The sequence below is a fragment of the Bubalus bubalis genome, chromosome 17 (genome assembly GCF_019923935.1).
Source record: "Bubalus bubalis isolate 160015118507 breed Murrah chromosome 17, NDDB_SH_1, whole genome shotgun sequence".
NCBI lineage: Eukaryota > Metazoa > Chordata > Mammalia > Artiodactyla > Bovidae > Bubalus > Bubalus bubalis.
In genome coordinates, this window is record NC_059173.1 from 1,052,588 (window position 1) to 1,078,206 (window position 25,619).

A 25,619-nucleotide genomic window follows, 5' to 3' on the forward strand; every position below is an offset into this window, starting at 1 on the left:
CTTTCCTGAGAACAAGACTTAACCTGAAAGCCCCCCTGGGCCTGGCAGCCGGCCCCTCCCGGAACAAGGGGGCCTGCTTGGGGCTTATCCCTGGGAGCCCCAGGGAGGCAGGCGTCCCTGTGTCCCTTCTGGGTAAGCGAAGGCCCTAGTCCCCGGAAGGACTCGGGGAAGGCACTCACTCCCCTGGGGTGCTAGTTCTGTGGGAGGTTCTTTCCTGCAGGAAGTGGGGCTGCTGTTTGCGGATGGAATGAGGGAAAAAAAGCTGGTGTGAGTCCTGGAGAGCAAGGCCCTGGCTCAGCCCAGACAAGTGAGTCCAGCCCTGAAACAGAGCCAGACTGCCGGCCAGGGTGGGCTGGGGGGGCCCCTGGGGCCCCTCGTGCCTTCCTGCCCCCCAGCAAGCCCATCCCAGCAGCCTGCTTCTCCTCCCCGCTACGTCATCTCCCATCCCCGCAGTCGCTCTAGCCTGCAGACAGCAGCGGGAGGGCTGGGGGAGGCCAGCCCAGGCTCACTTAGGGGACTTGGCTTTGGGGAGCTCAGCTGTTTGAGGGAGAGGCCTTAAGGGCTACCCTGTGCCAAGCACTCACCCCTGGGGTGCAGGTGGGGGCCTCTTACAACTCACCCTCCCCCAGCAGGAGCCCACGGCGGTGCATCTGTGGCGTTCCCTCCTGCCACCCCTGCGGGAAGCTGGCTGACCCAGGGGCAGGGCTGCACCCCAGGGCCCGCTCACCGGAGTGTCCAGCCCCTCCTCCGCCCCTCCCTGCTCTCTGCCTTCCCAGGGGCCTCGAGTGCAGCAGGGGGGTGCAGAGAAGCCTCCCGCCTGTCCCCGAGACCCGAGGTCAGCCTCTGGCCCGGTCCTCCCAAGCTGGGCGTTCCCCCTTGGCGAGAGAGAGGAGACAGAACCATCAGGTGCCACCACTCGGACCAAGATAAAGAGGCTCCGTGCGTTTATTCGGGCATGGAGTCGCGGGGCCGGGGGTGCTGGTAGGAGACTCAGGGCTTCCACTCGATGACTCTGATGGCGATCTGGGCTGCCCGCTGCACGGCTGGGCTGAAGTCCTCCTCGAGCACCCTGAAGGTGGCCACGTGGGACTGCAGGAGCTTGCGGCCCTCGGGCGCCTCGGCCAGCATGGTGAGGGCCTTGATGGCATTCAGGCGCGCCTTGCTCAGAGACGAGGTCAGCAGCTGCAGCAGCGGGCGGGTGGCCTCCACGTCCAGGGCCGCATACTTCCCTGCCAGCCACCAATGCCAAGTGTTCCTGGGGTGGGGGAGCCCTGCCCACCTCCCAGGCCCCCCGGCCGTCCGTGCCCGCAGCCTGGGCCCCACGAGCTCCCCGTGCTGGCTTCTCCCCAGCCACCAGGTGCCTCACCAGGCAGCGTGAAGGATCTTTTGAAAATTAAACTCCAGTCGCTGCCCGCTGTCCCCGCTTGCTGAAATGCCACGCTTGCCCCCACCCTCCCGCGTCAATCACTTCTCGCCGCTGTCACACCGGCCAGCCCCCTTGGCCCAGGTGGCCCCCGTCATCCTGTGGGTCCACCCACACCCGCTGCCCCCAGGACACCCCGACACTCTTGCTCTACCTCGTGCCCCTAGGTCCCCAAGCCGCAGACCTCAGAGGCCGAGGCATCCACGTCTCCACCGCCCACCCCACCCCCACACTGGGGCCTGGCCTGCCACGGGGGCTCAGGGTCGCTTGGCAGGAACGCCAGCTCAGGGAAAGTGGCCTCACGTCCCCAAACGCCCACATCGCCGGGGTCCCTTGGGAGCCCCCAGCCCTCCAGGCGCGCACCCAGGATGCCCGGGGAAACACTGAGTGTGGCCCAGGGCGGACGGGGGTGGGGGTGGCCAGGGGGCTGCGGGGGGCTCCTCAGGGCAAATGGGGAGCGGCAGGACTCCCAGCGCTGGGGGGTCAGCGCTGACTGAGGATCAGAGGCCCAGGCAGCCGGGGGGGACAGCAAGGAAGCTCGGGGGACCCGGCTGGCACAGGGGGCGGAAGGTGCTGCAGGGACCCGGCCTCCAGGCGGGGAACCGGTCCAGGCCCCTCCAACCACCCAGGGCACTGACTTGAGTGTGGGAGTCGGGGTGGGGGGTAACCTCAGTTTCTCTTCGCCCCCCCGCCCCCGCCCCAGCACACTGGGGAGAGCGCTGCTGGGCTCCATCGTCCGCTGGGACCTCAGGAGGACTGGCTCGGGTGTGGCAACCGAGTCAGTCCGAGAATTTTGGTTCACAAAGGACTGGGTCAGAGGCAGGAATTCCAAAACCAGGGAACCGAGAGGATGACAGGGAGGGGCCCGGCCGCCCCGGAGGGGGCGACACCGGCCAGTTGGGGCCACGGTGACCCCCGCCCGGGCCGCCTCACCTTCAGTGGTCACTGTGGCGTTCATGAGCGCCCCCGCCGCGTTGGCCTGCACCTCCTCGTCCCTGTCCTTCAGCAGGTGAACCAGGATGGGGATGACATCATGCTGCCACACCTGGACCTTGCCCTCCAGGGGGACGCTGCGCCGGGCACAGACTGTGAGCACGGCCACCCTGGCTCACGAGTGACTCGACGCCCTGGGCTCCCTGTCCTGACTGCAGAAGGCATCTCCTGGGCCTCCCTTCCTCACGGGAGGGTGCGGGACTGGGGGCCTCCTGGGGCACAGAACTGTCGGGGCCGCCCTGGTGGAGGGGTCCTACTCCCCCAGGGCACAAGCAGGTGGGGGGCGGCCAGCCGGGGCCTCACCTGACAGCGATGAGCGTGCGGGCGGCTTTGCTGCGGACGTCGCTGTTGGTGCTCAGGAGCTTCTCCTTCAGGAAGGGCACCGCGCGGCTGGCCAGCGCCTCGGTGGCATCCTCCGTGAGGCAGGCGGCCAGCGTGTCCAGCAGGAGCACCTGGATTTCTTCCTCTTCCCGCTGCAGTTTCCACACCAGCGAGGGGATCAGGCCACTGTTGATGATGCCCAGGGCCCCTGTGGGACAGGAGCAGGGACGGAACGTGGGCCTGTGGCCACCCTCCACCTGTCACGTGTGCTGGAAGCCGGAGGACTGCGGCAGGGTGGGGGTGGGGGGCTGCAGTATCTGACCAGATAAATTACAAATCCCACCCTCTCCTGCTGCCAAGCAGGGGCCTGAAACCACGGCTGACAAGCAGGGGTGGGAGCTGTGAGGTCATGGAGGGCCCCAAAAGTTCCAGCCCTTGGCCACCTGGGATTGGGGGGCACCCGCCTGGAAAAGCGGCCTGAGAAGCAGCAGCCGCCCCTGCGGGACCCGGGCACACGGGGGGCCTTCCCCCTCCCCCAACCACCATGAACCAGAGGGAAGCCTGGGGTGGGGGCGGGGGGCATCAGTCCCTCCTTCCACCCACAACGCAACGTCTCTGTGATACCCGGCCAGCCCCGGGGATGGGAGAGAAAGCTGGCCGGGGGGGTTACAGGAGGAAGGTTTAGAGTGAATAGCACAGCGTCTCACATAAAAAGGGCGGCGCCCCCATCCACAGTGGGCGGGCGGTCCATAGATTCCGGCCGAGGGGTCTGAAGGGGCCCAGTGCCCAGCAGGGAGGGGCCCCGCCTGGAGCCGCCTGCCCGACCCCTGTGAAAGCTTCTGCCTTACTGCTCCCAGCCTGCCCACCCTGGGGAGTCAGCACACAGCTGGCTGCCCAGAGGAGACCCCAGAGACGGCCAGGCAGCACCCCAAGGGTGCTCCTGAGTGCTCAGAACTGCTGGCAGGGCAGCCCCACAGGGCAGGGCGTGGGCCCCCAAGGAGGGTGCCCAGCAGCCCACCCCCTCCCCAGCAGCCCAGGCTGCCCACCGTGAAGCCGTCCACGGTCCCCCACCGGAGCTGCCACCGGCAGACACCTCTGTCTCCTGCCTCCCCGGCTCAACCCACTAATTTACTCCAGAGAGACAAATAAACAGGTTAATTAGCCTACAGGTCTCTGAGTGCCAATTAGCACCCAGGGATTTCCTCTTTGAAGACATCGCCCAGCCTTCCGCCCTCGGTCCTCGAGAGCTCACGTGGCAGGGGCCTGCGGAGAGGAAGGGCAGCGTGTGCGGGGCCCCCAGTTGCCCCAGCTGGCTTGCTCCTGGGGCGTCAGGTGGAACCACCAGCGCCGCCCGTTTCTTCTCAGGGCACTCACAACACAGGAAAAGTGTTTTCCTGTTGCCTCAAGAGTACTGGGCTGTCTAAGTTGTGGGTTTTTTTAATATTTATTTTTGGCTGTGCTAGGCCTCCGTCATGGCTCACGGGCTCAGTATCCGCCCTGCAGCACGTGGGGCCTTAGTTCCCTGAATATGGCTCGAACCCATGTCTCCTGCACTGCAAAGCAGGTGCCTAACCACTGGACTGCCAGGGGAGTCCCGTGGTTTGACACAGACTAAAGGCAGAAGAAGGCTAAGGTGGACTCCTAACTGTATCCAGCGTGTGACCTCAGACAAGCCGCTCACCCTCACGGAGCCTGGTGTCTTCGTTACTGGCACAAGCCCACCTGGCAGGGGGCAGGGCAGTGTCAGAGGAGGAGGGGTGGGAGGGGGCTAGTGTCAGGGACTAGTATCCCCGTGTGCCCAGACACGGACCTGGCACAGCAACGGTCTCAGAGCCCACGGAGTTCCAGCTGCAGGCCAGGGCCTGTGGGTGCGGGTGACGGGTGGCAGGGGGCTTCAGACAAAGGCTGCACAGTTCCTGCCCTGTGGGAACACCTCTGGGTGGCCCCCGCCCGCCCCTCCGGGGGGTCTGAGTGCTCTCACCCCCTCAGCCCTGCTCTCCGGCCTGGCCACCACCAGACAGGCATACCCGCCCCTTCCGCTCGGGCCTCCCAGCCACAGTCCTGCTCGGCCACAGCCATCTGGATGGCCGCTCCACAGCCCACAGTGTGGAGGTGACAGTCTGACCCGCCGAGAAGGACGGCACTGGCCGTCGGAGGGATACGGTTCCTGCCTGGGGGCTGCACCATCCATCAGGGCTGAGTGGGGTCTCTGCACCCGGGCCAGCCCAGGGAAGGTGCTGCTGTGGACAGGTGAGCAGCGGGAATCACGCAGGAGGGAGAGGCAAGGCCTTCAGTTGCCCAGGGCTTTCCTTCCCAGCATTGCTGGGCCTGGCTCATTTGGAAACGGGAGATTTAAAAATAAAACGCGTGCGGGGTGCGCCTTTCTGCTCGCTCACTTCGCTGCTTTTCAGCTAAAAGGAGAGTCGAAGGCCTGGCTATTTATAACTAACCCAGATCTGGCTTGTTCTAGTTGGGGAGGGGGGTGGCAGTGGAGGTGCACAGACCCCAGAGAAACCCGTCAGAAAACCCACCAGGACCCCCGACTGCCCGGCGGCGGGGCGGGGCTGAGCGGGATGCACAGGAGGGGCTGGGAGAAGAGCTGGCCAGAAGGGGGCGCCCTAGGGCGGTGGGGAGGCCGGAGCGCAAGGCCGCGGAACAGACGTCACCACCTGGGCTGACCCGCGTAGACGAGGCCTTCCAGGTCCTGGGGCCCCGGAGGCCCCGGGGGAGCTGGGCCTCGTGGGGCAACAGCGTGACGCCCGCGTGTGCCCGGGGGGGCCCGGGTCCAGCGCGGCTGCTGGGCCAGGAATGGCTGGGACCGAGGGTCATGATCCCCAGGTGTGCAGCCGTTGCGGTGGAGGTTTGGCCGTTCCGAGTGCTGGGTGGGCTCAGGCAGCAGGGGCCCCGTCCCCCTTTCTCCCACGGAGCCAGCACTGTGCTCTCCCGTCCTGTGCTCCAGGGCAGTGTGGACCCGGCCCCAGGGCCTGGCATCCGCCCTGGTGCCCAGACCTCAGCGGGCCCGGCCTCCACCTGCCTGTCTGTCTTTTCAGCCTCGTGCGGCCCCCGCTCCACCCTCGCGCCTGCCCTGGCTCTTGGGGACCTGCTCTGTCCTCAGCTTCCTCGCCCCCTCAGGAGCGCCTGACACAGTGACCACGTCTTCCTCCCAAGATCCCCCCACCCCGCGGCCCGGAGACGCCCCCCCTCCCTGCGTGCACCTCTCCAGCGGCTCCTCCGCGGGCTTCACAAGTGCCTCCTCCGGCATCTCCCCCACACTGGCTCCTCTCGGCCCCCAGCCTCCATCCGGCCTTTCCCAGACATGCCAGGTCACCTGGCATCTCCCCGCCTGGCCTGAGCCTCACAGACGGACTCTGCTTTCTTCCTGTCCCTGGGCTGACTAGCTGACGTTTTCTTACTTGATTGTACCCTTGAGAACGACCTCACACAGTGGGACCAGGCCTACTGTGAATAAACGTGAAGACTGCAGAGAGGAATGTACGTGGACCTTGCCATCCTCCTCCTTAAATTTTAGGGCCCAAAACTCTCCCGCGGTTCTTAGGCCAAGCTCCCTAGTCCCATCCAAGGGCCGCCAACAGCTGCTAGCGTCCCCTGAGCCGCCCCAGGCCGGGCAGCTGGCATCCTCGGGGCTCCAGCGGTCCTGCTCCTCTGGCTCCGTCCCGGCCACGCGCGGCTCACGCTCGGCGGTCTGCCCCAGTGTGGAATGGGCTTCCTCCTGCCCCAGCTCGTGGGCCCCCTCCATCCTGAGCGCAGAGGAGTGAGTGCGTGCTGAAAGGAGGGTGAAGGTCACTGCTCGAGGTGGGGGAAGCACTCACTTCCGCAGTCAGGGGGCTGCAGGGGCAGCAGCCAGGCTCGTCGGGCCCCTCATCTCATACCTGGACTGCCCTGCGGGGTCTCCCCACGCTCACAGCTACATGTGCCTCTGCAAACAGCTGAATTTGGACCCCTGGTCCCCCAGGTGCCCCGCCCCTCTCTGCACACGGGTCAACGTGCATCTCCCGTCAGAATCACCCTCTCGGGACCACCTGCTCGTGTCCCCTGTGATAGGAGCAGCAGCTGAGGCTCATCCGGGTGAAGTAAGTTGTCAAGCGTGTACAGGGGGTGGCGGCGGAGTCGGGGCTGTGCTTCACCCCCAGCTTCCTCTGCACCACCCTGGAGCAGGGTCTGTCACGGCCACTGGCCTCTGAGTGGCCCTCTGGGCAGAAAAGCCCATCCTGACCCAGCCTGGCGGTTCGGGCATGCACACAACGGAGCCCCGATGGTCGGCCACGTCCCGTTGGTCCTCAGGGGCCGCCTGCAGCCAGCACGTATCAGATCTGGTCTAGACCTCAGCAACTCATCCACTTCGGGATGCCCGTCACCGACATCTGTCCTGTCTCTAACCGTGTGTAGGCGCACCTCCACAGGCCTGGGCTTGGCCCACCACCCCATCTCCTTCAGCCAACAAGTGGTCTGACCCTGGTACTGTGACCATACAAGGAGGTGTAGGGGGATAAAGAAGGGTTAGCGAGGAGCATCTGCAGGAGCATTTGCATTTACCTGGGGGCTCTGAGATGCACGGAGCGTAGGGGAGGACAGAGGAGCACTGACATCTTGGTTCTGGCTTGAGTCTTTTTAAGCACAGGGACGAGGGGCTCCTGGCTCCGAGGCCCGCAGATGGGCTCCCCCTGAAACTGAAAGCAGAAGCTGGCAGACTGCCCTTCTCTGCATTTTGCTGAGCATCCGAGCAGTCTGTGAGCTTCCCAATGGCGCCCATAGGCCCTGGCCTCAACAGAACTGGCTCCCTCCCGCCTCTCTTGTCTGGAGGCGCCGCTCCTGGGCCCCTCCCACTCTAGTATCCTCCCTTCCAAGGCAAACCTTCTGTGGCAGGATTGCCAGAGACCCTGATGAGCCCTAACCCTGCTGGCCCGAGCAGCAAAGACGACGAAGCCCCTTTCCATCGCTGCAAAACGTCGCCGGCGTAAACCTCCAGGGTCCGCACGGCCCTTTCCCACGTCCTAGGCGACCGTCGCGACAACTCAGGGCAGCAGGGGCCACTAGTCCCACTTTGCAAACAGGCCTCACAGAGGTCAACCGGCTGTCCAAGGTCGCGGAGCTCAGGCTAGGTTGGGATCTGGGCCGGTGACGGCGGACGCGGCCGGGGCCACGCACCGCTCGCGCACTCGGCCTCCCGGGGGCGGCGGCGGGGAGCGGGGTGGGCGCCCGGCCTCGACGCAGTGAGACCGCAGGGCCCCTCCGGGTGCCGGCCGAGCGGGCGGCGCGCGCGTGCGGGGCCGCGGAGCGCACGGAGCCCCGGCACCGCCCCCTCGGCCTGCCGTCGCTGGGCCGTGGACCTGTCCGTCAGCCGCTCGCGCCCAATGGGCGATGGGCCGGCGGGCGCGGGGGCCTCCGCCCGCGGTTGGCCCGGCAACACTGCGCGCTGGCGGCTCCGCCTCCTGCCGGCGGCGCGGCTCGGCGCGGGGCGGGCGGGCGGACCCGCGGGCGGCGGCGGCGCGGGAGAGCGGGCGGAGGGAGCCCGGCCGGCGGAGCGTGTGCGCCGCCCGCGGCCCGGTCACGTCCCCGCGCGGGCGCCGCCGCCCCGCGCCGCCGGAGCAGCTCGGCCGCGGCCCTGAGGTGAGCGGGCGGCCCCGCGGTCGGGGCGCGCGGCCCCCGGACCCCGCCCGGGCCTTCTGTGCGGAGGGGGGCCCCGCCTGGGCCGGGGTGGGGGGCGCCGGGATGCGGGGGCCGGGCGCGGAGCGGCGCGCCGCGGATGCCCGCGCGCCGGGCAGGGGCGCCGCGGGCCGGCAGGTGCGGGCAGGGGCGCCCGCGCCCGGGGGTGCGGCGGGCCGGGGGGCCCCGGGCGGCCGCCGGCGCGGGGCGCGGGCCGGCGAGCTGCGGGTGCGGCGGGGTCTCCCTCCCGGGGCGGCGATGGTGATGGTGAGGGGCCGGCGCGTGGCCTGGGCTGAAGCGGAAGGCGTGGGCCCCAGAGGCCTGGGCCCCCGGGGGACGCACGACTCGCGGTCGTCGCTCTCGCACCCGAGCAGGTTCCTCGCAGGCATTTAGAACGAGAGGCGAATATCGACCCGCTGCGATTGCAATATGTTCCCGGCTCGATCTTTTTTTTTTCCCTTAAAAGGCGGTGGGGGCCCTGGGGTGCGGGGAGGAGGGGTGCGGTAGAAGGGAGGGCCTTGGGCCGGGGCTCAGTGCCCTGCTGCCCGGGGCCCGAAGGGTTCTTCTGGCTTCAGGGTGGTAGCCGAGCCTTCCCGGCGTCGGTGGCAGAAATCCTCCTAGGCCGAGAATCGGGGTTCTCTATGAGCAGAGAAAGGGATGGGAGGGCGGCACCCAGGCTGGGAGCCCTGTGTCTGTCTGGGGACGCAGGGGCCCACCTGCTAGGAGGGCTGCTGGTCTCTCTCCCTCCCTGCACCCCCACCGAGGATCGTGCCCGTCTGGAGGAGGCTCCTTGGCCAAATTCAATTAAGCAAATGTTTACTGAGCCTTTGCTCCCCTAGGCCCCTGTGCTGGGGTGGGAGTGGACTGGCCCTGCCCTCCCGGGACTGACTCACCGCCCCAGGAGGGACAAGTGTCTGCTGCTCGGAGAACTCAGCCCTGAGGGTGGGTGTCGTCAGGGGGCCCCTGGGTGGGACCGGAGTTAGCTGGGCCCCGTGGGCAAAGTGACATTTGAACTGAAGCTTGAAGGACATAGGCACGGCTCGGGTGGGCCTGGCGGGCAGAGGGCAGAACGTGGACTGAGGCGCGGACCGGGGTGGAGGGGGCACTCAGGCAGTTGGGTCTGGCAGGGGCACCGGAGGTCAGGCGGGAAAGGGCGGAGGCCGCCCGAGGCTGGAACGCGGGAGGAACATCTGACCCCCTGCAGCCGTCAGCGATGGCCGCTTCCGGGGAGGCTTGTGGTGCCCTCACCCGAGCGAGGGGCAGCAGCATGGCCCAGAGCCCACCAGACCCAGGAAGAGCCCAGAAGACCCCGAGGTGCTAGCGGCCTCAGCCAGCCCTTCCAAGCAGGGCTGGGCTACTGGGTAACCGGCTCCCTCTTCCTGGCCAGCACGGAGGGTGATGGTGTTGAGCTGGTGGCTCTGTTCCTCTGGGGTGCGGACCTTCCTGAGCTGTAACCGTGGAGGCGTGGGGGTCTCCAGGGAGGGGCCGATGGCAGGGGAGGCTCTGAGTTAGGCAGCTGTGCCTTCAGCATGCTTCACACTTCACGGACAAGACACTGGCATCTGGGGTAAAGCGCGTGTGTTGTACAGATGCTGATTTTCTCAGACGGGAGGTGAAGAGTCAGTTCCGTCCCCCTCAGCAGGCCGGGGTGACCTTCTGCTCTGGATCTATTTGCCTGCCGCTGCCAAGGGTGTCTCTGCCCTCCCCCGAAGGGGCTGTGTGTCGTTCATCTATGCAGGGCGCCCCCTCCTTGCCCCCCACCCGCCCCCCCAGACACACACCAGCTCTTGGCTGAGGCCCAGCTCGCTACAGGGAGAGTGGGGCCGCCTGCCTGCCTGGCCTCGCGGGGCGCAGCCTGTGCTCCGGGGCCGGAGCTGCTTGCCTCTGTGCCGTTGCCCGGCCCCTCTGCAGGGACCCGCTACGCAACTCCAGACGGGGGGCACGGGGAGTGAATTCTCTGCCCTGCCCTCCCCGCTGCTTCTCAGCTCTTCTGTCTCCTGGAGTCCCGGGAGGACAGGTTCCCAGTCTGACTGTCTGGAGCTTCTCCGGCGATCCCAGGAACTTCTGGGTAACCAGGGGCACGTGGCCAGGCTGCCCAGGGCCCCTGCAGGAGGCTGGGGCAGAGGGGGCGCAGAGCCAAGTGACGGGGAAGGCTGGTCTCAAAGTCAGGGCATGGCCCCAGCAGCCCAGACCCCACTGCCAGGCCGCCCCGTGAGCACGCGCGATGACCACGCCGCGCCCTCCTGCCCAGCCGTGGGGACACGGCCTCCCTGACCGCCCCATGCCGGCCCTCGAAGAACCTGGATTCTGCGTGGCGTGCTCCCGGCTGCCAGCCGCGTCTGGCCTGGCAGGAACCCTGGAGGAGGCAGATTAGCCACCCTGCACCCCCAGGAAGGAAGCCCAGTGCGGCCGAGCCCCAGGGCCGGTTCTGTGGGCTGGCAGGGAGGCGGCCCCGGGAAGCCGTCACAAACGTCAGGGCAGACGCTGAGGCTCAGCCCTGGTGGGGGCCCTGAGCCACTCGCGCAGCGTCAGGGCACGGCGAGCCCCGGGGCAGGCAGGCGCAGACCACCGCCCCCCGTCCCCCCCAAGCCTGTTCTTGTCCCCACCACAGGCAGATCCAGGAGAGCCCTGCCCGTCCCTGCATGGCCCTCCCCGGCTCCACACTGCCAGGGCGGGCACTTCCCGTGAGTGAGCTAACAGGGACCAACCCGCAGGGACCACCTGTCTCCCTGGGCTGCCCCCCAGGGGAAGCGGAACCTCACCCGCTGGCCCGGCTCAGCCGCGGGTTCCTTTGGCTGATCTTTACGCGAGGGCTGGGGCCGTGCCCAGCGCAAGCACACTCAGGCCCTGAGGACGGACAGACACCCCGTGACCGGCATCAGGCAGGACAGTTGCCGTGAAGGGAACCAGTGTGGCGGGTGGGAGGGGGCGTCTCTGTGGCGGGGCTGTTGACGCAGTGCCTTGGAGAGGCGACGGTAGAGCTGTATGTCCCTCAGGGAAGAGCGCCAGGGGGAAGGTGGCCGCTGCAAAGGCCCGGGGGTCAGGGAGCTGCCGTGGGGGGCCGGGCGGGTGGGATCACCCTTTTAAAAGAGACCCACCCGGCGGACGGCGCGGGGGCCACCGCTGTGTTGGTGGCCAGGGGCTGCTGACCCAGGGCGGGGCCAGGCGCCAAGAAGGGGTTGGACGCAGGGGTCAGCTGAAAGTGGGTCCGCCAACGGGGCAGGGGAAGGACAGGGCTGGCCTCGGCGAGGAGGCAGCCGCAGAGGCTGCATGGGACGTGGGGAGCCGGGAGCGACACGGGTGGACCCAGGCACACGTGGTGGTCTGAGGGGAGAGCTGGTGGGCGCTGGAGCCCTGGCGTTCGTACACCAGGAGCTGGGGCACGGGGGTCAGCGAGGCTCGTCCGGGTTGAGGACGGGTGGGACCAGGAGCTGGGATGCGGGGCCCCGGAGGAGCATGTTGGCGGAAGGGGTGGGGTCCCCCGCGAGGACCAGCTGCACCATCTGCGGGGCCCGTGTTACAGGTCATTAAGCGTCTGTGAGGCCCGTGACTGCAGAGCGTCAGGCCGGGGGGCCCTGTGTACGCGCCCAATGAGGCCCGTCGTGGAGCGGTGCCCCGGGCCAGCGCCCACCCTGTCTTTCCCTTGCCCCCACCCCAGCCCGTGGGCGGCGGGGCCGGAGCCGGCACCAGGGGCCGCGGGGGCTGCCGCCCGCCCTCCCGCGCGGTGCTTCTTCTGCTCTGTTTGTGGGCTCCGGCCCTCGGGCGGGAGGCACGGCCAGATGGCGGGGCCTGGGCCGCCCGTTGGCAGGAGCGGGCACACGTGGTGTGCAGCCTCACAGACAATGGCTTCCCTGAGTTCGTCTCTTTTCCAGAGGGACCTGCTGCTCATCACAGAGTTTGGAGTTGTCTGCTTCTAAATTGGGGTGGCGCTCTCTCGCAGAGAAGTCCCTGGAGGATCCGTGAAAGTGCTAAGGAGTGAGCCGGTTAGAATCCTCTGCGTGGGGGTTGGGGGTGGGGTCGCAGACCGTCGGCCCCGCCTGCGGTCCGGCAGCAGCGGCTGAGCCGTCCGCGCCCTCCCCGGCTCCTCCGGCTCCTGCCTCTCCTGATTTTGTGGTGGCCTGACCTCCTGCTCAGTGCCCAGCTGTCCTGAGGTGTGTGTGTACCTCCGGCCTGCCCACCTGTCCCCCCTTGCTTCCTGGGGCCCCTCAGAGCGACCCCCAGGACCCAGCCCGTCCCCCACAGCCCTGGCCGGCACGTGTGGGTGCGGGGCTGTCCCCCGGCGTGGCCGCCCCCTCACCCTCTCCGTTACCTCTGACGCGCTGTGCAAACATATTTCTCCAGAAAACGCCGGGAAGAAAAAAATAATTAGAGTGTTGCCTCCATTATCCAATTTCTGATTAATCAAACTCTCTTTGTCCTCGGCCAAAATCTGTTCATTTCCCTGAAACACTGGGCCGGTGCCAGGCATTGATTTCCTCTGTGATAACTCCACGCACGCGCGCCCATCCCCGGCCTCGCCCTGCGGGCGGCGGCCAGGAGGACGGTCCAGGCGGGCCCCACCGGGAAGCCACCCCGTCCCGGGCTGGGCCCTGCCCCACGCGGCCCCACGGCCCGCTCTCCAGGTGCGTTGGCCTGCTTCTCGGCCGTGCTGCACAGACGCGGGGGTCTTTGTCCCCCGGCCAGGGATGGAACCCATAGCCCCCCGCTCTGGAAGTGCAGAGGCGCTCCAGTCCTGTTGCTGGCTGTCCTGGGCGCTTCTGGGGCAGGAGACGGAGGAAGGGAAGGGCGTGAGCGGTGTCTGGGTGCCGAGGGTGGGGCGGGGCGGGGGGCGTGGGGCCTGTAGGCTTAGGAGGGCCAGCCTGGGCAGGGGGCTCGCAGGCAGGCCGGGTCAGGGTGTAGCCGGGCACACACCTTGTCCATCATTAGGGGGATGCCCCCGGCCTTGCTGGAAGGCTTCCCGGAAGTCCCCGACCGCTCCCTGCCCCGAGTGGGCCCCTCCCTCACTCGGTACAAAGGGCAGGTGCGTTCATCCCGCACCTGCTTCCTGCCGGCTACCTGTGGGCCGCGGGACACCTTGGTGACAGAACCTGCCCACAGCCCCCGCCCCGCCCCGCGGAGCCAGCGTCCCATAAGCGCGAGGGCACCACTGCAGGTGAGGAAGCCACAGTGTTGTGTGGGGGGTCATAAATAATGCTGGGGCAGGGGGTGCTGAGGTCAGAGCGGCTCTGCCTTTGTGTCCCTGGGGAGCAGGGAGGCAGGGCCCGCTGGCTGTTCAGGGGCAGTCCAGAGCAGGGCCTGGGGCCTCGGCCTGCAGGAAGGAGGGGGCGGGGGCCAGGCGAGGCTGAGGAAGGCCCTGTCCTGGGGGAGGTCCTGATCTGCTGCTGGGGGGGGGCCCCGGAGCCTTGGCTCAGGGTCCCCTGGGAAAGATGTTAGGTCTCAAAGGCGCTGCTACGGCTGGGCGCTGGGGGGCAGAGTCTCCCTGGCCTTAGGGGGGCATGGGCAGGGTGCTGTGGGCAGCAGGGGGCGCGGGCAGGGTGCTGTGGGCAGTGGGGGGCACGGGCAGGGTTGGGGGGCGTGGGCAGGTGCTGTGGGCAGCGGGGGGCACGGGCAGGGTTGGGGGCATGGGCAGGGTGCTGTGGGCAGCAGGGGGCATGGGCAGGGTGCTGTGGGCAGCATGGGGGGATGGGCAAGGTGCTGTGGGCAGTGGGGGGGACGCTGAGGGAGGCCAACTTTGCCCAGGGAGCAGGTGCCGGGAGGGCGGCCTGTCCCTGTCCTGTCCAGTATTCCTGGCATCTGGGCGCGCAGGGGTCATCTCAGAAGGTGCTGTCGTGTCCAGAGGCAGCAGAGAGTCTGGTTCTGCTGCAGTGATGTCGGCCAGGCCCCGCCTCCCACGCCAGCAGCGCCGCCTCCAGAGGAGGGGTGTCTCAGGGTGGGAGGTGTGCACTTTCTGCCCTCTGGCCCCTGGGGGTCCCTGCCAGGGAGCCCAACTGAGCCGCCCCCTGGGGAACTGTGGGAGGGACGCTGCTGGGGTGGGCCTGCCCTTAACCAGGCCCAACAGGTGCCCGCTGTCCCGCGAGCCCTCTCTCGGGCAGTATCAGGCCAGGTGTCCCCGCTCTGCGTGATTGTCTGTCTCCTCCAGCGTCAGCTCCTTGGACCTGCCGCCACACCCCCTGGGGCAGCTCCCCGACACACACCTTACTCCCGTCTCCATGGCGCTGTCCTTCCCTGGTTCCCCCACCAGAACACAAGCCTCCAGGTGCTCTTCCCCGCTTCCCCCCCACCAGAACACATCCCCGGGTGCTCTTCCCCTGTTCCCCCACCAGAATACAAGCCTCTGGGTGCTCTTCCCCTGCTCCCCCACCAGAACACAAGCCCTGGGTGCTCTTCCCCTGTTCCCCCACCAGAACACAAGCCTCCAGGTGCTCTTCCCCGCTTCCCCCACCAGAACACAAGCCCTGGGTGCTCTTCCCCTGTTCCCCCACCAGAACACAAGCCTCCAGGTGCTCTTCCCCGCTTCCCCCCCACCAGAACACATCCCCGGGTGCTCTTCCCCTGTTCACCCACCAGAACACAAGCCTCCGGGTGCTCTTCCCCGGTTACCCCACCAGAACACAAGCCCCCGGGTGCTCTTCCCTGGTTCCCCCACCAGAACACAAGCCCCCAGGTACTCTTCCCTGCTTCCCCCACCAGAACACAAGCCCCGGGTGCTCTTCCCCAATTCCCCCACCAGAATACAAGCCCCCGGGTGCTCTTCCCTGGTTCCCCCACCAGAACACAAGCCCCCAGGTACTCTTCCCTGCTTCCTCCACCAGAACACAAGCCCCGGGTGCTCTTCCCCAATTCCCCCACCAGAATACAAGCCCCCGGGTGCTCTTCCCCATTCCCCCACCAGAACACAAGCCCCCAGGTACTCTTTCCCTGTTCCCCCACCAGAACACAAGCCCCGGGTGCTCTTCCCCAATTCCCCCACCAGAACACAAGCCCCCAGGTACTCTTTCCCTGTTCCCCCACCAGAACACAAGCCCCTCGGTGCACAGGCTCACCCCCGTGTCCCCGAGCCCAGAGTGGAGCCTGACACCCAGCTCAGGCCCCCGACGGTACCACAGTGGTCAGATGGGTCCGGGTGAAGATGGTTGCCCATTGGGAGGGCCTCAGGCTGTGGTCTGATGAAGCGGGCTGAGGGGGTCAGGGCAGCAGTTCTCTGAGACAGCATCCGTGCTGAGCGAGGCCGAGGGAGCAGCAGTGACCCCTCCGCGGGGGCCCTAGCAGGCAGGGCTTTAGCCTGGGTGCGCCCTTCTGCATGCTAGGGGCTGGGTGGTCGCCGGGCCACGGAGAGGGCCTGAGACCCCAAGCTGCGAGAAGTACCCTCCACCTGGGTCGGCTGCCTTCGTCCTCTGTCCTTGCCCTTAAGGGGAAAGCCCCGTGAGCTGTGTGGCTCCCACCCCCCGGCCTTGCTGACCCCACTGTCCAGCGGGAGCGAGCCCGTGGCCTCCCGGCAGTCCCCGGGCTGGTGGCTACGACCCCGCTGGTCTCGTTCCTTCTGTTGGAGCTGCCACGGGCTTTCTGTTCGAAGCAGGAACAAGAGAGCAATTTTAAAGCAGAAATGTCTCGGTGAGAAGGCAGTCAGCTTAAAGAAAACGGGGCCACATACAACAAGAACAGGTGACCGGCTGTGTTGGCGCCAGGGGTCCTGGGGGAGTCGGAGGGCCCCCCACCCCACAGGCAGCCCGAGGGCGTTGCCCGTTCCCCAGACCCGAGTCCTACACCTGGGGCCCCATGCCCAGCTCCAGGCACCCCGCGAGGCTGATGCGGGAGCCGCGCTCGCGGGACGGTGGTGAAGGCCGTGCCCCACGGGCCCCAAACACTGAGGGTGCAGCCAGGCCCTCCCTCAGACCCCACCTCGCCGGCTTCCCGGGGACACAGTGTCCCCGAGGCCCAGCCCACAGCTGCCCTGAGTTCGAGGACGCAAGCAGACTGCCCCATGTGTCTGCGGGCCTGGGCCAGCCGGGCAGGGCCATGAGCTCTGAGGTCAAAGCCTCGTGCTGGGGCTGTAGCTCCTGTTCAGCGGGTGGAGGCGGGTCAGAGCTGCAGGTGAAGGGCACAGGCCTGCGGGGCCGTGGACGGGCCCAGGCCGAGCTCCAGCAGGCCCAGCAAGGGCGCACGTGGACCGGTGCTCAGACACAAGTGTCCACGTGGCGCGGGACGGGGGAGTGCAGCTGAGCGAGCCTGCATGGGGGCGGAGACGCGCCCTTCCTGGGAGGCGGGGCTGGGGCCAGCAGGGACCGCGGCCCAGGAGGGCAGGGCCAGGCCTGTGTGAGAGACGATCCCGGCCGGAAGCCCGTGGCAGAGGCGCGTGGCCAGGCCCCGGGCACTGGGGCTCAGGCTGGCGGCCCCCAGGTCCCCATGGAGGTGTCAGCCCAGGAGCAGCTCTCCAGAGCGTCAGCCTGGCGGCCCGGTGCTGGGGTGGTCTTGCCTGACCACACCGGCCCTGGGGTTTGGGCTGCCCTCCACCCTGGGGTCCTCCCCTGACCCCTCGCACAGCTGGCCAATCCAAGTGACCTCTGCTCAGACCCCACACGCTCCCTCAAACCCAGCCCTGCCTGGGAGCCCAGGGCTCAGTGTGGAGCGGGCTTTCCTGGGGGTGGGGGCTGCCCTGTCTCATCTCTGCCTCCCTGGAGGAATCCGGGCCCCAGGACGAGCCCGCCCCGCCCGCCGGGTCCAGGGCTCCTCGGCCCCCTAAGCCGATAAGCCGTCCTCCGTCCCAGGGACCCTCTGGCTTAGGCCGGCTTGGGCACGACACCCGAGGTGACCTTGGCCCTGGGCTCCCTGCCTGCAGCAGGGGTGGGGACCACAGGGGGCCGCTGGGCACACAGTTGGGGGCTGCCATCCCAGTCGTGCTCCAGCTCTTGACACGGCTGCCAGGAGAGCGGCAGCAGACCCGGGAGTCACGGGGCTGGAGGTCCAGGCCAGGCCCCGGGGGGCGTCCAGGGGCAGCGCACTGGACGTGCAGGGCCCCACCAAGCCCATGACCCCAGCCCTGGCGCCCAGTGGCACCGCGCTCTGTGACTTGAGGCTTGAGAGGGGCGTGTCTGGGGAAGGGGCCAGGGTAGGGGTCGAGGTCGGGACAGGGCGGCTCCGAGGGGAAGCATCTCTCTCAAGGCTGTGGAGGGGGAGGGCAGCTTCCAGCCGCAGAGTCCTGAGTGGGCTCTGGGTTTGGAGTCCCGCCCAGGTGGCCCCTGGGTCCACAGGCACATGGGTCGGCGAGGCCGCAAGGCCACTGAGGGGGCCGGGGTGGAGCTTCAGAGGACGCGGTTGCCCTCGCAGCTGTCGGGGAGCCCGGGCTGGTCCACCTGTGTGCACTGAGCCCGTTTCCCCCAGGGTCCCCCCTCCCAGCCTGGGCCAGACCCCAAGGTGCCTGCCAGCCAGCTGCAGCCATCCCCCACCCCTGCCCCGGGACAGCTGCGTGCAGAGTGTGCTGCGTCCAGGGGTGCTGTTCACACCCAGACAGAGTGCGGCACTCATCCCACCTGACCCGGAGAGCAGGCCGCCCCCCGCTGTCGGGCCAGCTCCCTGCGTCCTCCGCTTCTCCCAGGCCAGCCCCGCGCACCCCCGCAGCCCAGCACCCGGCCCCAGCCTGCGCTCTAAAGCCGGGCCCCCATCACTTGCCGCCTCTGGTCCGATGCCCGCCCTCCTCGGTCGAGGGTCTCCAGCAGGCCCGCCACTGCCCACCGGCCAGCCCAGTGAGTAACTGTGGGTGAGGGCCCGGAGTCCACGTGCAGCCCTCTCGTCACAGCCCACACGCGGCACACAGATGCGCGTGTGCACACGTGTGCAGCGCCGCACACAAGCACAGACTTGCATGCCCACAGCACATGGCATGTGCACCATGTGGCCCCCGGCGTGCGCCATGGGCTCCTGGCCGGCCTGCCCGCCCGCCCACGTCTTCCTTTCTCTGTTGGGGTCCTACCCTCTTTAAGTTCCCTGATCAGTCTCTCCCCTGTGCCCCCCACCTGCCTCTGCCAGCCCCACGCCTCAATGGAATCCAGGTAGACCCAGTGGCACCACAGCGGGGGTCCTGGGTGTCAGGTGCTGGGGACCTGAAAGCGGCTCCTGGCCAGGGCAGGACGTGGTGTCGGCCCTGGGCCTGTGCCTCTGGGATGACTGGAGGCGCCCTCGGGGGTCCCGGGAAGCCCAATTGGACCCAAAGCGCCAGCCCCACTGCGGAGACCCCTGGGGCTGTGGCTGAGACTCGTGGAGCTGCAGGGAGGCTCTCGGGGGCCTCGGGCCTGGTTCTGACGATCTGTGCATGGCTCATCTGCAGCAGCTCCAGACTCAGCCCTTCGGGCACGGTCGCCCCCGGCCACGTCTCCCTCTGACCAACGCGGTGCCCTGTGGCCACCCCGGTCAGGGACTACGTGACCAGCCCCACCTTTCTCACAGAGGTGTTAAAATACGCGTAATGAGATTTATCCGTGTAACCGTTCTTTAAACGTGTCTTCACTCGTCTCTTTTTGGCCGTGCTGGGTCCTCTGGCCGTGGGGGGCTCTTCTCTCGTGCGGGGAATAGGGGCCCCTCCCAGGGTGGGGTGCGCGGGCGTCCCACTGCGGCGGCTCCTCTCCTGGCAGAGCTGGGCTCTGGGCGTGGTAGTTGTGGCCCACGGGCTTAGTCGCTCCTCCTCGGCACACTAAACCCTCTCGGTCCAAACCCGTGGTCGAACCCACATCTCCCGAACTGCCAGGGATTCCTCGCTGCTGGACAGCTGGGGAAGCCCCTTTAACCGTGTGTAAACGGGCGCAGTTCCGCAGCATCAAGCACATTCATGCCGTGCAACCACGACGGGCATCGTCTCCAGGACCTGCCCGTCTTCCTAAACCGAGACGCCTTCCCTTTTAAGCACAGCCCGTGCCCACCCCTCCCCAGCCCCGCACCACCGTCACCTCCGGCCTCTACGCCTGTGACCCGAGTCAGGACCGCCGAGAATTAGAATCACGACAGCTCGTGTCCTGAGGGCCAGGCCCGTCTCGCTGAGCGTCGTGTCCCCAAGGCTCATCTGTGTCGTGGCCTGCTTCACGAGTGTCTTCTTTTTGAGGCTGAATATCGCTCCCGTGTTATGTTTCCATCCCAGTCTTTGCCCCTCGGTCCCGTCGGTGGATGCTGGGCTGCTTCCATCTCTTGGCCGTTGATGGATAACACTGTTGTGAACACGGGTGAACGAATACCTCGCTGAGACCCGGCTGCCAGTTCTTTGGGGTCTACACCCAGAAGTGGACTCACTGGGTCATGGAGTAGATCTGCTCTTAGTTTTTAAGGCCCCTCCGGGCTGTTTGCCACAGCAGCTGCGCCAGTTGACTTTCCCAGCAGCAGGCCGCGAGGATTCCACTCTTCATGGAGTGACTCTGCTTCATAGCTTGTGAGCTGGTACCTTAGTGCGGTTTTGATGTATGTTTCTCTGATAACCAGCGATTCTGAGCGTCTTCTCACGTGCTTCTGGCCATTCACGTGTCTTTAGATAAACCTCCACTCGAGTCCTCTGCCAGCTTTGACTCATTGTGTTTTCCCGTGAACTTCAGGAGTTCTCGATGCTCTTGAAGCCGGTCCCTCAGTAGGGGCACAGTTTGCAGACGTTTTCTGACCTTCTGTGGCTTGCCTCTCGGCCTGCTGATGCCGGCTTTCATGCACAAAACGTTTAACTTTTGATGACATCCAGTTTGTTGTCTCTCGTTGCCTGTGTGTTTGGTGTCGCGCCCCACGCTGGTGGCCCCGGACAGCGGGAGGGACCTGCTCTCCTGGGTGACCTCTGTCCCTGTCGCCGACCAGGTGAGGGAGTTGGTCACTTGGGCCTACATGTGAGACTTAATGACCCCAAATTGAGAAAATCAGAGCTGACAACACCAGGCAGCTGCTAATGTGGCAGGCATTGCCTTCAGGAGGCTGGGCCCCCGGGAGCCCTGGGCGGCTGCTTGGCTGGAACCAGACATGCAGAGCCTCGGGCCAAGGGCCGGGCAGAGTCAGCACCCGCACACCCACCTGGCCCCCGCCCCGCTCCGAGCGGGACTCCTGTCTGCAGACATTGCTTAGGGCTCGAGCCCCTGGAACTGTCAGCCTGGAGCTCACTGCCGCTCGGAGCGACTTCACAGACCCCTCGCTCACATGTGCATGCACACGTGTGCCCTGGGGGCTCACGCGTGCGGTTGCTGCCGGCATAGTGTTCACATTGTCCTCAGCACTCGCTCTGCGAGGCCGCTGCATGCCCAGCGGGGACCATCTGGGGGTCTCTGCTCTAAGCCAAGCGGCCAGCCTCGCGGGACTGCGCTGACTGGCCCATCGTCCAGTCACTGCCCTCAGCAGACGCGTCTCCAGGTGCGCCCCTCCCCCTGGGCTGCGGGGTGAGCTCCACGGAAGGGAAGGGCTCTGATTCCTCATCCCCGCGCACCAGGCCCGTCCAGGGCTCCCCGCCCCGCTGGCCTGTGCGGGAGGAGGCTCACGCTGTTCTCTCGTTGGCAGGTGAAGGGCGGATGTGATCGAGGCCTCCGGGGCTGCAGGGAGAGCCCTGGACGTCAGCATCGTTACCGGGGACCCGCCCTCCAGTCACGCACCTGGGAGCCGCACCCCAGCCACCAACAGCCGCACCGGCCTCCCGCCATCCGGAGGACAGGGAATGACGGTGGTGGCCCCACGGGCCCGGGGGTCGGCAGAGTGTCCCTGAGGGGGGGCTGGGCCGCCTCCCGCGGCGGGAGCGCCATGCCAACTGGAGCGGGGGCGCCGGGGCAGGGGCTGCAGCGGGCCACGGTCTCGCCCCCCCAGGCGCACTGAGCGCGGCCGCCGGGCACCGGCTCCCTCCGCCGGGGCGCGCGTGCGTGCGTGCGCCGGGACTGAGCCTCCAGTCTCAGCATCGTTGTCGTCGTCCGAGCTCCCCCCGCGGCTGGTGGGCCCCCGGTGCTGCCCGGCCGGACCATGGGATGCCGGCAAAGCTCAGAGGAGAAAGAGGCGGCCCGGCGGTCGCGGCGCATCGACCGCCACCTGCGCTCGGAGAGCCAGCGGCAGCGGCGCGAGATCAAGCTGCTGCTGCTGGGCACCAGCAACTCGGGCAAGAGCACCGTGGTGAAGCAGATGAAGATCCTGCACAGCGGCGGCTTCAACCTGGAGGCCTGCCGCGAGTACAAGCCGCTCATCGTCTACAACGCCATCGACTCGCTGACGCGCATCGTGCGCGCCCTGGCCGCGCTCAAGATCGACTTCCACAACCCCGACCGCGCCTACGACGCCGTGCAGCTGTTCGCGCTCACGGGCCCGGCCGAGAGCAAGGGCGAGATCACGCCCGAGCTGCTGGGCGTCATGCGGCGGCTGTGGGCTGACCCCGGCGCGCAGGCCTGCTTCGGCCGCTCCAGCGAGTACCACCTGGAGGACAACGCGGCGTACTACTTGAACGACCTGGAGCGCATCGCCGCGCCCGACTACGTGCCCACCGTGGAGGACATCCTGCGCTCCCGGGACATGACCACGGGCATCGTGGAGAACAAGTTCACCTTCAAGGAGCTCACCTTCAAGATGGTGGACGTGGGCGGCCAGCGGTCGGAGCGCAAAAAGTGGATCCACTGCTTCGAGGGCGTCACCGCCATCATCTTCTGCGTGGAGCTCAGCGGCTACGACCTGAAGCTCTACGAGGACAACCAGACGGTGAGTGCGCGGCGGGTTCCTCCGCGCCGCTGTGTGCGTCGGCCCCGGAACCTGAGGCCCCTGGGGCGAGGTGGGAGCCGCCGCCGTCATTCAAGGGGAGCCGGCGGCCATCGGCCCCAGCGAGGACCCTGGGGTCGCGCCGGCCGTCAGGACGTCTGCCCAGAGCGCAGCTCTCGGTGGCCACTCCAGTCCAGGCCCCACCGTCCACTCTGACCAAGTAACCACTATCCCCGCAGCCCCGGGCAGGAAGACTGCCCTGGGCCATGGTGATCTCAGGGTGCTAGCGAGGGCCAGTGCCCAGGGGGCCTGCACCTTGGTGCCGCGAGCAGGCCACACCCCATGCCTGCTGCTCTCGGGCGCAGAGGGCCGGCTGGGGCCTGCTCCCTGGCCCTCAGAGCCCGTGGACCTCCCGGGGTGGGGAGGAAGGGAGCTGGCACCCCGAGAGGCTTTGTTGCAGGTGAGATTGGGGGGCAGCAGGTGTGTGGGGAGGCCCTGGGAGGCGGGATGGAGGCTGGCTGCTCTGCAGGACCAAGGGGGCCGGGCGGCCAGTGGTGGGCGGTTCTCCCCAGCCTAGCACCGGGCTCGATCCCGGCAACCTCGGCCCCATGACCTGACCCAGTCCTGAGCGTCCGTCAGCCGCAGGGTGAAGAAGCTCCTCTGAGGCTTCATCCCTGGGGTCGGGGACGGGATGGGAATTCTTTCAGGCCCTCCACCCAGGCTGAGGACTGCCCTGTGGGCTACGGGCTCAGTCTCGAGTGTTGTGGGCAAGTGTAGGAGGTTGCCGAGGGACAGCTGGGCCCAGGGCTGAAGCCACTGGGGCTTGACGGGAGCTTCTGGGCAAGCTGGGAGGCAGGACCCCGGCAAGGAAGCTGGGCAGCGCCCTGCAGGCCCAGCTAGGCAGGAGGCCCCAGGTGCCAGGAGCCACAGTGCTGGAGGCCGTTCAGCTGCACAGGGGTGGGTGTGGCTGGGCCGCCCCCACAGCAGAGGGTCTGAGACAGGCAGGACCCTGGTAGGGCCTGAGTCAGGCAGGACCCCTGAGCAGAGACCTGGAGTTGGCCCTGAAGAGGTTTCCAATCCTGGCATGGGGGGCCTGGCCAGCCCGCAGCCTCCAGGGCCTGCCCATCTCGCTCCCAGCACTGTGCCTGCATCCTCCCGCCCCCACTTCTGGGTCCGGCACGTGGTCCTGGGCAGCGGCGGGGCAAGGCCATGCTCCTTGCCGAGCACGGCCGAGGGCGTGGGGCCACCCGGACGGGTGTGCGCCCACCCGGGCTCCGCCCTCCGGCTCTCTTTCACCAGCTTGGTTCTGCTCCCCCGGGGTTGGCTGGTGGTGGCCCCGGGCCCTGAGGCCTTCCGGAGGCCCGGATCTCCGGGCCGCCTCCTCTGTCGTCTCCAGGACCAGAGAACAGGCGGGGTGAATTCCCTGGGCACTGGGCGGGGTGCCCAGGCTGTCAGCCAGCACGTCGTGCCGTGGAGCATGCGCCCGCAGGAGTGCTGGGTCAAGAGGGGCATGGGGGGCCAGGCCCCGGGGCGTCCCGTGTTCCTTGGAGGCATGCGGCCGCCCTGTCCCCTGCCCCCCACCCCGCCCGCCAGGTCTCAGCTCAGGCATCACGCCTGCCTGGCGGGCACCCACACACTGCCGCCCCGCACAGCAGGGCCCCGTCGTGTGTGGGCAAGCGGCTCCTGGCTGAGCCCAGTGCATGGCCAGGTGGACAAGAGGCTTCTCCGAGGCCCGTGGGTCGTCACAGTGTTTCCTGGAGCAAGAGGCCCCCAGCTGCCCCCCGCCTGGGCTCGGCAGGCCTGGGAGGTGACTGTTCACCAGAAAAGGAGATTCTCAATGAGAAAGTCAAGCAGGGCTGGAAATTCACTGGATTCCAAGTGGTTCTGACCTTTCATGCTCCACCAGCAGTATCTCGATGGAAAACAAACACTGCAGGGCGGAGACAGTGCCGCCCGTGAGTCCCGCCGCTGCTGGCCACAGGGGGGCTGGCTGCCAGGGAGGGGGGTGCAGGGCTGCCCCCCCGCCCCTGCCTTCGCCTTTCCAAGGGCCCCGGTGGAGGCCGGGTGGCCCCGAGAAGCCAGAGGGGCCCGGGACCCAGTGCCAGGCTCTGGATGCGCCCCCCACTCGGCGTCTGCAGCCTCGTCTCCGCCCCCCGCCAGGGCCCCCTCCCGCCCCCGCCAGCTTCTGCGTCAGCGTGTTGCCAAGGGTGACGTCAAGACCGCTGGGCTTGGGGCATGTGCAGGACAGCCCCTGGGCAGGGGCAGATTTCAGAGTGTCCGTGGACCATGGCAGCCCGCGGGTCGCAGAAGCTGTGCCCAGCCTCGGGCGTGATGCTGGGCCCTCGTCCCAGGAGGATTTCATGGGTCCTGAGTCGGCCTGGGCCCCGTCCCCCGTGCAGGGCTGCCAGAGCTCAGCCCAGGCGTCACCCGTGGGCACCGTGGGCTGGCAGTGGTGCCCGGGTCCCTGTCTTGGCATGAGGATAGCTCAGAGACCAAGCCCACCAGCCCAGCCAGGCCGCCCTGCCCCACCCGCCCTCTGTGGAGCCCCCCTCCCGCCACCTGACTGCCGGCCTCCACCTGGGTGGAAAAGACAAGGAGCTCAGCTGTGGGCCCCGTGGGTGCCCACCCGCCCGGACAGCCCCCAGGGTGCCCCCTTGAGCGCCCTGCAGGCGGAACCCCAGCACCCTGCTGTCGGCCTGCTCCGGCCTTGCCCCGGGGGCCTGCTGACGGACTTAGGGCTTCTGCACTGCGGGGCCCCCGGAAGGGACGGGCAAGGCGGCCACGAGGTGTCGGTTCTCACGGGAGCACCCTCAGTGGCTCCCCGTGCTGTGGGCTGTGGGGCTGTCAGCAGGCTTGCTGTGCGCCTGCTGTGTGCCTGCTGTGCTCCTGCTGTATACCTGCTGTGCGCCTGCTGTATACCTGCTGTTTGCTGGCTGTGCACCTGCTGTACACCTGCTATGCGCCTGCTGTATACCTGCTATGCGCCTGCTGTATACCTGCTGTGCACCTGCTGTGTGCCTGCTGTATACCTGCCATGTACCTGCTGTGCGCCTGCTGTATACTTGCTGTATACCTGCTGTGTGCCTGCTGTATACCTGCTGTGCACCTGCTGTGCACCTGCTGTATACCTGCTGTTTGCTGGCTGTACACCTGCTATACACCTGCTGTGCACCTGCTGTATACTTGCTGTGTGCCTGCTGTGTACCTGCTGTATGCTTGCTGTATACCTGCTGTGCGCTTGCTGTATACCTGCCGTGTACCTGCTGTGTGCCTGCTGTATACCTGCTGTTTGCTGGCTGTGTACCTGCTATACACGTGCTGTATGCTTGCTGTATACCTGCTGTTTACTGGCTGTGCACCTGCTATACACGTGCTGTGTGCTTGCTGTATACCTGCTGTTTGCTTCTGGCGTACCTACTGTATGCCTGGTATATACTTGCCTTGCACGTACTGTATACCTGCTGTATCCCTGCTATATCCCTGCTGTGTGCCTGCTGTGTGCCTGCTGTGGGTCCTAGATGTGGGTACAGATGCATCTGTGGGT

The 25,619-nt window shown here is 67.4% G+C and overlaps 2 protein-coding genes across 5 annotated transcripts in view; one reads left to right on the plus strand and one right to left on the minus strand.

Moving 5' to 3' along the window:
* Positions 1 to 927: 927 nt before the first annotated feature.
* RSPH14 (radial spoke head 14 homolog) overlaps positions 928 to 25,619 on the minus strand; it is a 48,720-nt gene continuing 24,028 nt past the window's right edge. For 2 of the 4 annotated variants that reach the window (XM_006065607.3, XM_025267238.3), the window contains exons 5-7: positions 2,720 to 2,945; positions 2,357 to 2,493; positions 928 to 1,229 (exon numbers count right to left, since the gene is read on the minus strand). In XM_006065607.3, the coding sequence (XP_006065669.2) occupies positions 991 to 1,229; positions 2,357 to 2,493; positions 2,720 to 2,945 (602 nt within the window). In that variant the 3' untranslated portion in view covers positions 928 to 990. The other 2 variants (XM_044930626.1, XM_006065609.3) reach the window with 2 other exon arrangements.
* The window catches only part of GNAZ (G protein subunit alpha z), a 28,955-nt gene continuing 11,569 nt past the window's right edge, over positions 8,234 to 25,619 (plus strand). The window contains exons 1-2 of the mRNA XM_025267237.2: positions 8,234 to 8,365; positions 20,906 to 22,078. Coding sequence (XP_025123022.1) covers positions 21,356 to 22,078 — 723 coding nt within the window. The 5' untranslated portion in view covers positions 8,234 to 8,365; positions 20,906 to 21,355. The remainder of the gene's footprint in view (positions 8,366 to 20,905; positions 22,079 to 25,619) is intronic.